Genomic DNA, 13,154 nt, shown 5'->3' with positions numbered 1-13,154 from the left:
TCCTATCTGATAAAGAGGGGACCAAATGTCTTAACTGTTAACTAGAGAGGAAACAGGGCTGGTGTCACTGGCAGCAGGAACCTCCGCCACTCAATTCTAGTGTTTGGAAACGGAACGTTTCCTTGGTGCGTCCCAAAACGCATTTCGAAAAATTCAAAGTTTATGGTTCAACTCTAACCTCGTTACTTTGGTCAGGTCATGGTTTAGGAAGTTGGTCATTTTGTGAGGAACCAAAAAAACCCCAAAACACAGTGATTCTCTGATACAAGAAGTGCCAGGTTTACAAGCCTTTTGTCTCATATTGTTTAACTAATACAAAGTAATACCAGCAGTGCCACTGCTAAAATTTACAGCCAATACTAGCGTAGCAGTACTGTACTAAGAAGATGTCTACACCAGTACCACTATCTTCTTTTATTGCATCACTTCATGTTAAGTTACAGCAATTTGATTTCTTGCATGCATTATGTCAGTTTTATCTCCCAGTTTACTGTACAAGTCATAGAAGTCAGCTCTTCTGTCGGTAATTATACATCAATATAAAAGGTCCTCTTTTGTGTTTAAAGCATGTGCTAGATTTCAGGCAGTCGTTTTTACCTTCTAATGGTGCAGAGACTGGAGACTCCCTCATGGGCATTCCTTGCTTTATATTTCCTTCCATAGTATCATAACTTCGCTTTAAACCCATTTCATGAGCAGTCCGTGGACTCCTTGTTCCTTCTCGGACATTCTTAATAGCTGCTGGATTACACAAACATGGTTGAGGAAGGCAGAAGCATAACAAAAGCCAGCAATTCACTGAACAATGAAACGAAAAAGTACCCACAAATGACTAACAATTTGTACCTAAACATTAAATCTCAGTACTGTCACCTCTTTAATCCTCCTTAGCTTTTCTCACTTGAATACATTTTTTTAAACCAAAAATACTGTTTTTATATTGTAAACAGAATGTAGAACATGATCTGTAGGTCTTAAACAATGTGTTCTCCCGGTTGCTTCCAAACTGAACTGATTAAAAAAAGATCAAGTATTAAATTGCTATAGAAGAATTGCCATTAAGACTGGAACCAGTTTAAATTTCAATTTAAATATAAAGGGGCAACACCTTATATTGGCACACCTATTATATCTTTGTTTCCAAACACCATGTTTTCTTAAAGTGACATCATACAGTAAATAAATATACAGGACTAGATGCTGAAAAATGAACAGCTTCACTCATTCACGGAGCACTGCTCAATCTGTGCAATGAATACAGCAGAGGTCCCACGAGAAAAAAGGTTAATTTATGTAATCATAATATATACTTTGAAATCAAGATTGCCGCATTTTAAAGTACTTCATGCTGCATCCTTCATATTCTTTCAGCAGAGGCTGCATACTGTGTGGATAGGTTCTTTCCACTTAGTATGGCTATTACTACACAAATCTAGAAAAACAACTTATTCTTAAGCTATCCAGTCTGAGACAGGACTCATTTGTGGACTGTATCAGTAGAAACTCTACTCCAAATCTTAACTATGGATCTGTTATACCACTCAAATATACAAGTACTTACTATCATAGGATAAGATATGCCCACTCTTGCCTTCATAAATAACATGGCCTTTGGTTGTAGACTCATCTCGGCACTTCTCAGGGCTGCTGTCTTCGGTAGCCAGTCGAGTGATGGTTCCTTTCAGTAATGCATCAGCAGCAATGCCAGACTGAGACAGAGCTGGGGTACCCTGTAATCAAATCCATGAAGTATAATCTGACATATATAAAGACACTGAGGAACAAGCACTACAGAACAAGTCTAGCCTCTGTCTCTGGTATAGTTAGTTTTTGTCATCTCAAGTATAAGAGAATTATAGAAGAACAGCGTATTATTCACTGCCACGGTTAAACCAAAAATGGAGTATGCTATATTACAGCACTCTTCTGTGACCTGGAGCTTTTATTTTGCACGCTGCTAAGCCATTTTTGAGAAAATGGACAACTTGGCTTGCTAGTTATTATTTTAGGACTATTAGGTTACAGTTTCAAATAACACTGGACACCAATGTAGAAATACTTTTAGAAGATGCTATTCTGTGATTCTCAATTTAAGAACCCTGCAAAGATGTTAAAAGAACGTTTAAAAAAGTACTTATATTCACATGGACAGGTAAAAGGAAGTATACCTGAGTAATGGATCCTCGCAGCGAAGGCATAGTTTCAACAGAAACCTTGTTGGTTGGAGTTCCTCGTGTTATACTTCCTTCTTGTATGGTTGTTGTGGTACCTGATTCAAAATAAAATAAGAGTAACAACAAAATAAGGCTAGCTGTCAACAGTTAAAAATCTAACTACTTGCTTGGAGTGATTGAAAGCTCTCTCTGAGGAGAAAGAGTAAATATTAATTTTAAGGTATTATTGCTACAAGTCTCTACATAATAGAAAGATAAGGAAATACTTGGTGACACTATGCATTTTGCAGTACTCCGGGTAGGGCCATTTTCAAAACACTCAACAATCAGGGAAACAATGGTGACACTGTAATATAAGCAATACAGTTTACTCAGTGTTTATGTTTGAAGCTGACAGTTTCCCTTTAGTTTTCACTTGTAAACATTACAACTGTATTGCTATACGCTGATATTTCACTGAACATACCAGACAAATCGGGTTCAAAGACTTTTAATTGTACAAGATAATTCAATATTTAATAATATCTGCTTGCTGACTCAAGCAGATTAGGTTACAGGGCACCCCCTGCTTTGAATAGGTCAATACATATTTGGTGAATCATTTAAGAGTAGCGAGGACTATAAAAGTTAGCTAATTTGCTTGACTTCATCCCTGACAACCCCAAAAAACAAAAAAACAAAGCAGTCAACCTGTATTAGTCAGCCCTTACCTCTGACTACGCCTTCATGCTGTGCCCTGACCAAAAGACCCTCAGGCTGGGAATTCTGGCCTCTGGGAGAGAACTCTTCTTGCTTGATATAGGGGATGGCGGCTATTTAGAAAAAAGACCAAAGTCATTCTTCAGTGACTAACGATCATAACTTTATATGCAATGTCTACATTCCCGTTGGTCTTCCTACCAGGTTTGGCAGACTCCTGTTGCCTTGGCAGTCCAAGAGATATGGAACCCACAGAGGGCTTTGCTGGTTCTTGACCATAAGAAGCTTGACTATGGGATGTTAAGTAAGTGCCAGGTGTTCCCTAGAAGAATAAGACATAGAGGAGATACATTTTTTGTTTGGGAATAAGGATTCACTTATATTTTACTATAGATAATCATATTCCAAACAGCTAATATAATATTAACAGATAATATATTCCAAATATAATTACATAGAAGGATGAGAAAAATGTATCTGCTGAATTTAAATCACCTCTGCAAGGACTCTAGCTACCCCTAACACTTCTAACATAGTATTTCCACTTGTACTAAAATATTTAAGAGGAACACGAAAACCAGTTCAGCCAGCAAACACCTATAAAGTTTCCTCCCATTGTCACAGGTTGCTCTTGTGGTTCTCCCTTGTGAAAAGTATCAGCATCTTGTTTAGGCTATAACTAAATATGAAACCATCATCAGTTCACTTTTAATACTGGAGCAAACAATTGACACTGGCTGGATACCTTGCAGCTTTGTTTCCAACTGCTTGCCCTACAGGCACTAAAAAGTGGTGTTTAACACCACTCTACTGACAACAGAAGTCACCCCTTCTTAGCTCTGTACTGGCTTTGTGTTCACTGCTAAAAATATTTTAGCACTGGTTTATCTGAAAGTGAATCAGTGTATTCATGCTTTTACCTGCAAAGTTTCCCCCATCTTTAAAAGCTTCAGAAAAACAGCTGAATGTAGCCTACAGAGTTTCAAAATACAGAATACCATGGCTTTTCTCTTTTGTTCAAAGACACAACTCACACAAACTAGGTAGCTCTGGGAAAGATAAAAAAGGCTGCAACTTGCTCTATACCATAAAGGCAGCTGCAGTTCTTGGGCTTTTGGTAGGCTGCCCAGCTGGGAAGAGTACAAGCATGGCACTGAATATCCGCAGTTAAGAGCTAGTAAGAAACTGTAGAAGAATGTATTTGTGTGTACATAAACTCCTGCTAGATATTGTCGTCTTACTTGTGAGATAGAACCTCCCATAATGAACGATGGCTTTTCTGATGGCACAGAAGTTTTGGAGGATGGAATGAGTGGCGGTGGTGGTCTGGTAGGTCGGGTTGCTGAGAGCCGGACCCCTTCCGGTATATTTGTGATTACTTGATGAGGAGCAGGCTGGAGGACTTTTAAAGAAAGCATTGCATTAAACGTTACAGCACTATTATTCACTGTATGAACACGAGCAACAGAAATACCTAGCACAATTCATTTTGCAGTTTACAACTTCTGTCATACACGACACCAACTTAGCTATATTTTTCCTGTGCCGTTCTTTGTGCACGTTCACATGCAAAGTTTAGAAAACCCTGAGGAAATTAAACCTAGCCTGAAAGTACAAAATTAAGAGGTAACATCTACACTGTAAACGGTTTTCAATTTCAAACTTTCAAAAAATGACCGAGGTGGGTTTTTAAAGCCATTTTTTAAAACTTGATCAAATCTGAGTTTTAGTTAATCTTCCCTGAAGTTGTCCTCTGCTCCTGTTTGACAGTCTGCCCCAGAGGGACCTGTGGTAATTTAAGTCATGCAATTCAGGAGTCGATGCGATAGCAAGAGCCTCGTATAAGTTAGTTCTAACCAGAAACTGATGTCAATTCCAAAAGGTTACTCTGCTTTTCCTCCCTCCCCCTCATTCACCTGGTACTGATTAATTTATTTTTTGCAAGCGTTTAACTTAAAGTGGAACAGAAAGCTTTCATTTCCCCTACGTGCTGGAAACTCGATACATATCACACTCAAGACCTTAAGATTTTATGGCTGGCTAACACATCAGAAGAAAAAAAATCAGCTGATTTCAAAATAAAAAAAACACAAGGGCACAAGCTCCTCATGCTGAGACCATGCCAAAGAATGCCTATTTGCAGAGTCGCTCATCCTTTCATCAGTGCAGAGACGACTCCAAAGAACAGTTCAATACTACGGTAAGCCATGGGAGTCTAGCCTCAGAAGGCAGACAACCGATGACCATGGTACAAAACAGACAGTATTTACCTGGTGGGACACTATAGCGAGCGGCATTCATATCAGGCTGAGGAGAGGCTTTATTGACTTCTCTTGGAGATAGCCTGTACGGTGATGCTGACCTTGCTGCTGTATTTTGCACCTGTGCTTCCTGCTCTATTGCTCGTTTGACCTCAGCATAAGGCATATAGGCAACTGATTTTCCTATGAAATTTAAAGTCATCAGAAAGAGAAGAACCCTAGATTAAAATGTTTAGTGTGAAAAGATCCGGTCCACCATAGCCATGTGACAAGACCATCTGCTCTAATGTCAACAGCGCTCTTATCAAAGTCCAAAAGCTTCTCCTATTACAAAAAACACTTTTAGACCACATAAGAAAAGGGTTGCATTCAAAATACCACTCAATCACGGCAGTAAAGTCAAGATTTCAGAGCTAATAAAAATAGGCCTTTTTGAATAAAAGGAACTTCTAAATCGGTTTCTCTCACCCATGAGAAAGGGTCTGCAAGTAACATTTTTGGATAAAGAGAGTTCAGACAGTTTTGCATGTGAAGCCACAACCATACCGAATTCTGAGCCAGCTCCTGGATGCTTAGCGCTATTCAAATGCTACCACTACAAACTTAGCATTTTAGCCGTGTTTGTTTTTGGTGGTATTCCAGATTCAGGCATACATTTCAAATTTAAGGGATATCAGTGACACTAATCGTAGAACTGACAAAGTTTGTATTTTTTCAACTACGTTTAAGCATTTATAACTACAGCAAAAGCACGGTGAAAATGTCTGCCATGTCGTATACATTTTTTCCTGTGTGGGCAGTTCAAATTAAAAGGATAACGAATCTCTCTCTCTTCCCAAGGTTTATTCCCCCCCGCTTTGTACTTTACAAAAACCGATCCAGATTTTTAGATTCAAACCTTAAGTACAATTGTATTAGAAACAAACACAGTTAGTTTTACTGAAGCCATGAGAAAGCTTCTTTAATGAAGCTTCCAATTTTTGGTTAAAAACAATATTCCCTTCCAAACTCTGCCAGTAAGACTGATTTAAGAGTCAACATTGCCTTAGACAGAAAAACACTCGCTAAACCTTGTCCACCATTTAAGGGCTACTCCTAGTCAAGTTCCCAGCAATGATATCTATGATCAGTGAGATTTCATACCAAAAAAAATGTTTAAGAGAAGGGAAGATCTATTTGTTCTAGAAACTGAGGAATTAAAATCAATATTTGCCTGTACTTTAGAATCTCCATTTCATTTGGCAAAAGACATGAAAACCCAAGAATTCCCAGTTATGAGTCAGAAGCAACCTCCTGTCACTGAGAACTGCATCTGACATGCAAAGAGGACAAGAAACACGGTATCAACTCTTTTAAAAACTATATCCGCTGTGTCCTGCTTAAGTGCTTTGTGGATTGTCCAGTCTGCAACATCACATGACCTTTCATTTGGCAAATCGCCCTTTAACTCCTGCACCTCCTGGAAGTCTCTTGACATACATACCGTTAAGATTTTAAATAGACTGTGTGGGCCGTCACCAATGCACTGAATACTCTGAAGAAAGCCAGTGGCAAAATAGACATTAAGGGAGCAGTGGCTATTAGGAGTTGTAGATGTCCCAATTTATTCTAATTTTCAGATTTTAAACAATAAGCTGTTTAGGACTCAAATACATTTTATCATATTCTTCCCATCTCTTCGCTGGCACAGTAGCAATCTTTAATTTTGCTGGCAGAGACTTCATCCTCAAAAACTTTCCCACACTTCATAATAAGCTGTTGCCAATGCCAACTATTACTCAAAGTAGTGGTATTTTGGCTAAATGGCATTTTTAATGGCAGCCACAAGTTTTTCCACCTACTTTAAAGGAACAACCCTAAAAACAGTTTTATCTCTACAAGTTCTCTTCTCAGTCCTGGGATTGGCAGAGAACAGGTATATCACTGTTCAAAATAAGCACAAGCTCATTAATGTAGCAATGACTGTTTCATTTTACTTTGGCAAAATGAATTAAGAATATGGCGTTCAAGCAAGTGCATTTTAAAACTGCAGCACATGTTAAAAACAGAAAATTCAAATCTGTTTTCCAAAAGTAAAGTAATTGGGTGGTTTCACATGAGATTATTTAACCGGCATTATCAACGAAGTCTGATGCTGAGCAACATTTCCTCTACACAAAGCAAGTAGTATAGTGAATGAGGAAGTATTCTTCACGGTCCCTTAAATAACAGTTTTAAATGCAAGATTCTGAATAATGTCCTAGCTTTTGACTGCAAAGCTGGTTTAAGAGAGTTGGATCAGTCTTTCAATCTTTTACACCCTTGATTTTATTAGCGACTCAAAAAGAATGGAGGTTACCCATCACAGCATTCACCAAATTAAATCAAGACCATTTATAGTCCTGCAAGAGCATGAAGCTCTTGTAACTGTCACTTTCTCAACTGGAGAGAGCAAAATTAATTCAAACTAGGTATTATTTGGAAGAGAAAATGCTGCATGCTTGCCTACCCAGAAAAGGATTACTTACAGAATCCATTTTTAAATATATATATTATTTTTAATTTGTTCATTAGTTATAGCATGAAACCTACTCCGTGTGAGATCACAACTAGACGATCAACATTCACTGACAGAAAACGCCAGCCGTATATTTAAATCCAATCCAATAAATTTATCATGGCCATTGCATACAGAAGCGGACCAGGGGGTGGAAGGTGCACCAAGTCAAAGGCATTGTTCTGTGGCTGACTATGATGAGACAGGCCAAGGACGAGTTTTATGTTATCCACTTTTGGATCACAGACAGATTTGACAGCCACCTTCCCCATTCAAAAAAGAAATACTATTATTATACATCTCAGAGACTTATTCAAGCCTTGCTTTGGAACATTATTTTACAATCTATCAATGTAACCCCATCAGCAGAAGCTTCAGAAAAAAATAGTTCACATCTTTCCAAATTGGCAGAAATTAGGATGGGGTAGTTCTGCAGCTCCTTCACACCCCTGATTTAAGACCCCAATCTCCAGGAAATCCAGTTACCAGTCCCCCCCACCATGTCCTATGCTTGCATTCTTGAGTCTCCACCCCCCTTTGGCAAACCTTTGCTCTTCTTGCAACTGCCATTTTCACCTTGGGGCTCCTTGCACATGGAGATGCCCTATATCATTCCACTCCCAGGTCCTTTTACTGGTGAGTCCTACCCCTGCTGAGCTCCCTTCCCGATTCAGTTCTTCCTCTTGTGTTTTACCTACCCTGACTGAGCTGGTTCTCCTCCTTGGGAAGGGGCCTACGTATGAGACTTCTACTCAGCAGTGTTCTCAGCACTGCATTAGCTCTCTTCTCTCTAGACACTCTCCAATACTGCTCTCATGCCCTTAGGTCTCATAAAGCTCTCTCCAGACAACTCTCATCAATTCCCTGCTGCAACCAGGGCCTTTAGAGGGACCAGGTTAGCAGATGTGGTAAGGAGGCAGCTATCCAGCTGAAGTAGAGCCACTTCCTTGTAAAGGGGCCAGACACTATGACAAGAGGGGTATGTATCTAGGATTTTTAAAGGCTGAACTTTTTCAAATAATTCAACCTACCTTCCCACTCCATGCTGGGGCTCTTGGATGTGCCACATGGGCTCACAGAACTTCTGTATTCCATATCTAGCTGCTCTTGCCTTTGGCGCTGCTCTTCCAACAATGCTGACTCATGCATAATAGCTTTAATGTGCCGCTGGTAGAGAGCATAACCACTCACTGGTGTGCCAACAGGTACAGTACATGGGCTACAAGAGACCTACAATGGAGGGAAATAAGCACATGGCACCTCCTCATTACACATTACAGACTGACCAAGCTAGTACTCGACACACGCAGAGTCTGGTAGACTCGCTTCAAAGAATATCATCTACTGTAAAAGCAAGCACCAGACCTTTTCAGAGCATCGAAGTATCCATCCTGCATTTATCTGTAGTTAACAACTACAGTCTGAAGAGTTCTTGAAGTGTTGGGATAAGGACAAACAAACTCCAAGTGTCGTCATTTGTTTTATAATACTGACAGCCTACTATTACATAAGATTCCCCTCAAAAAATCACTAAAAACGTACCATAGGAGGTATGACAGCAGCTCGATGGTGAAGTTGTTGCAAGTCCATCTGTCCTTGTTTTATCGTGGATGATACTAGTATTGATCCAGTTGGGTTTAGCAGTGAAGGCTTTGAGTCCATAGTGAAGATCCTAAAGGAAGAAACCAGCATGAAATAAGTCAGATAGACAAAAGAACTCTCCTGCTCTTTAAGCCAAAATAAAAACCAACAAAACACCCCCATGAAAAACAAAGTGAGAGGTCGGACAAATTATTCACTAAACCCAAAACATTCAGGATAGGAAAATCATTTTTTAGCTACCTCTTTAGGGTTGATAGTCCAGTACAATCAATAAACAAGGCCACCTACTTCCTGGAGGTGTGAAAACCCAGTTGTTATAATGCAAGTCAAGGTACTCCTGAGAATTAATTTATGCATTTGAGAAGTTAAGACCTTAATAATAACAACAAAGTTTTGGAGATTTATAAAACAGCTAGTACAATGGAGTCCAAATCCCTCCTTAGAGTAAGTATACTGCAATATAAAGTTTTGAAAGATATAGAAACAAATAGAATTCAAAAACTGCTAGGTTTAATAGTTTGCTCTTCTACATTTTAAATCACACTGAAAGATTTAAAAGGCCATTTTTATACTCACATAACTACAGTATTAATCTCCTTTACAGAGTTCTCTGAGATGTATAAAAGCGCTATGGAAAACAGCTGGATACTACCTTTTTACTATTGCAGAAAAAAAATTGTGGAAACTACCTGAAAGTAATATGCAGTATATTTATGCATTTGTGAAGTGGGAAGGAGATTATCCAAGAGCTAAAGGAGTAAAGAAAGATACTAAGACTTTAAAAAAGCAGATGCAGAACAATGCAATTGGATAGTTTTGACATTTAATTTCTACGCTGGGGGATGAATGCCAAGGCTGCTTGGCAAGGGACCTTCAAAACAGTATGTTAAAGTTACACGGGAAGTATATTAATATTGAGGAAGTTTTCCCGAACAGTAGAAGAGTTAGTCATGTTATCAATGATATCAAATCCCCCCCAAAGTAAAATGTTCCAGACATGGAGCACTGTCTTTTCAAGCATGGTGCAATCTTGTGGGTTCTCCATACAGTTTAAGTCTGTGCTGCACTGAGATGCCATACAATTTAAAGAAATGCTATACCAGTTTCCCAGAACCACTTACCAACCGGTTTACAGACTGAGGGAGAGGTGGGTGTGGGAAACATTTTTATGCCATTATAAGACAAACAGTCCGTAAGAGTTCCAATTCTACACTCGAGGCATACAAGTCCCATAACTGCAACTGGGTGCATATTTTAGAACAAACTCCTGGTACCATAGCATGAAGGACACCATCACGAATCCCTACCCCCTCTCAATTTGCTTATATGTCTGTTCCTAAATCTGTGGCATCTCTTGCTAAAAGGTGAAATAGGCCATTTGTGCTGTAACTACTGCAAGAGTTTCAGCTACATTCTGCAAAGGTGGCTTTGTGAAAAGCAGCTAGTGATGCAAAATGGATTCTGCTGGGAAAGGCTGGATTAACAGTACTGTAGCACAACCTTTAAGCATGTTCAACAACAATAACCATTTTGAGGCAATTATCTGGTTTCAATTTATCATTAGATACAAATTACATTTGTTAGTACTATGTACAACACACAATGACACCTATCAGCTAGCATGAAATTCAAGAGCAAAAACCTTTACAAGATACTGCCTGCATCATTAAGCCACTTAGAAGTGAAGAATACCAGAAAGGCAGCTCAGCTGCATACTAAAAACAACAAGAAATATTTTATGCATTGGGACAGGAACTGTCAATTTAACTGGGAAAGTTGCTCATCATCTAATATAGCTCTTTCCTCTACAACAGACAATCCAGAAACTAGTTTCATGCACTTGCTCTTTTAGCAGTTGTTTTGCTATTGACTTAAAAACTTAAAACTCACGCTAATAATAAGATAGCAATTAGTCAAAAATACCTGAGCTAATATGTGCAGAACACACTAGCCAAGCTTCCCAATATCACTAGTTAAATAAGGTATTTCTCCTTCTAATTGCTAATAGCATGAGTGAGCTCATCCTCTTTTATAATATAAAGAACGCTTATCTACAAAAGAGCACCTACAGCGAGTATAAAAACACTGCACGCATCTCTGGCACTCTTAATTTTGCCATTAAATTCCTTTTAAAGTGCTACATTCAGCAATACTTCTTTGGCTGGTGAAATAAAGCCAGACAGAGAAGTCATGTTCAGATTTTGTCTACGCTGGTACATTTTCAAACTGTTTGTCTAAATAACTTCAAAATATTTTCTTGGAGAGAAGTCATCTTTTCAAGGTGTGCTGCCCTGTCCAGTCCCCATCTATCTGAAAGGCTGGTGATAAAATCCAGTACAAGATATAAGATTAATCTGAAAAAGTGATTGCTTGTTTAAACCCAAGAGGAAGCTGCATTCTGAGCCACCACCTAAAGGACAGGACATATCTTATAAGTTAGGACTTAGTAAGTCCTGGGGTGCAGGCAGTATTAACACTGCCCTATTGATCATGCCAGCACTTAGTGGAGAACAGGAAGAACAGTACTAATATAAATACTTTCTACTGCATTTGCAAAACACCCTTCCCTGCCGATTCTACACTCCCTGGGTTGCAATTACCATCTGAAGTTCAGCAGAACTGCTGTCACTATTTTGCCTAGCAGGAGATCCAAGTCACGGAGGAAGCCCAGGTCTCTCTGCCTTCAAGTTGCCAGTGCTTACTACACTAAGAATCATCTTCTGTACGAATGAGAAGCCATAATTCTCTTCCACAAAGGGGGAGATGAACTCTCCATTCCCACTACTCTCCCAAACTAATGAACATTACAAAGATCATATCAACTAAATTTTTCTTATTTGTGCAGACAAATACTTCACAGAGTAACTACAGTGAGAATTCTTGTGTTGTCTTTGCTGATGGATGTGGGATGTTTACAGACTTTCCAAATTACCACTCTGGTCTCAGGGCGGCTCGCTGCCTGCCTTAACCGATTTTTAAACAATAGCTGTGCTGTGCACCAGAAAGGCTTGGGGCAACAACAACCCCACCTCTCCCTCCTCCCTCAAGAGTGGGCACAGGATTACTCGTGGAGAATCACACCAAGAACATCCCGTCTTTTTCTTTCTGGACTGGAAAGTTGTTCTCATTGTTTTCAATGACAGGCTATCCTTTCCAAAGATTTGTTTAACATGTAAGCGTATTCCATTCTCTGAACTGATTCCCAAATGGCTTCGTTTCCTTCCTTCTTCAGCTTTCCAGATAGAAGTGCAATTTTGCTGGCTGGCTATCCATAGTGTATTTCCAGGTAATTTGGTTACAATGTGTCTTGAGAAAGACAGACACTTTGCCTGAATCCACTTCTTTCCAAAAGCCCTTCTACCAAGGCGTTCAAGCCACCTGCAGAATCAAGCAATGCTGTGCCACTGATGACACACAAACATTTCCAAAAGTAGAAACTGGAACTGTCTAAACCCTACTTAAAATCTGGTTTGCCATTAAACTATAAAATAGGGTTGGTATACTCACAAGTGCTAAAGCCCTCAAAGAAATGGAACAAAGAATGCCTTAAAACAGAGGCTGTTACTAAACCCCAAGTTCCTAAACTATCTGAATCCTTTAATGTTTGTCAGCTGCATGCTGTCATTAAAAACATGCAACTGGAAAGTAAGAGGTACCGGTATAAATCTATTAAACAAGTGTCCCTCAAATGCTATGGTAAGCACTGCAAGAGTTTTAGCATAACAAACTTAAAAAAGTAAGCTAAAGACCACAGCCTAGCCCAAATCCTACTTCAGATGTCTGTGACAGAAGGCAGCCAATGACCTAAGCCACTACATATATTCAGAAAAATAATTTTTCAGAACTGGAAGATATTTTAGAGCAAAATAAGGAACATTTTTG

At 39.1% G+C, this 13,154-nt stretch overlaps 1 protein-coding gene across 10 annotated transcripts in view; it reads right to left on the bottom strand.

The window, feature by feature from the left end:
* Positions 1 to 13,154, bottom strand: part of NCOR1 (nuclear receptor corepressor 1) — a 98,204-nt gene that overhangs the window by 18,321 nt on the left and 66,729 nt on the right. For 6 of the 10 annotated variants that reach the window (XM_025214861.1, XM_025214858.1, XM_025214860.1 and 3 more), the window contains 9 exons: positions 9,213 to 9,342; positions 8,702 to 8,900; positions 5,144 to 5,317; positions 4,115 to 4,275; positions 3,075 to 3,195; positions 2,885 to 2,986; positions 2,169 to 2,269; positions 1,562 to 1,730; positions 598 to 741 (listed from right to left, as the gene is read on the bottom strand). In XM_025214861.1, coding sequence (XP_025070646.1) covers positions 598 to 741; positions 1,562 to 1,730; positions 2,169 to 2,269; positions 2,885 to 2,986; positions 3,075 to 3,195; positions 4,115 to 4,275; positions 5,144 to 5,317; positions 8,702 to 8,900; positions 9,213 to 9,342 — 1,301 coding nt within the window. The remainder of the gene's footprint in view (positions 1 to 597; positions 742 to 1,561; positions 1,731 to 2,168; positions 2,270 to 2,884; positions 2,987 to 3,074; positions 3,196 to 4,114; positions 4,276 to 5,143; positions 5,318 to 8,701; positions 8,901 to 9,212; positions 9,343 to 13,154) is intronic. The other 4 variants (XM_025214863.1, XM_025214864.1, XM_025214859.1 and 1 more) reach the window with 3 other exon arrangements.

Source organism: Alligator sinensis, unplaced genomic scaffold, assembly GCF_000455745.1.
Source record: "Alligator sinensis unplaced genomic scaffold, ASM45574v1 scaffold1801_1, whole genome shotgun sequence".
In the NCBI taxonomy this organism is placed as follows: Eukaryota; Metazoa; Chordata; order Crocodylia; family Alligatoridae; genus Alligator; species Alligator sinensis.
This window is presented reverse-complemented; position numbering and strand designations above follow the sequence as displayed.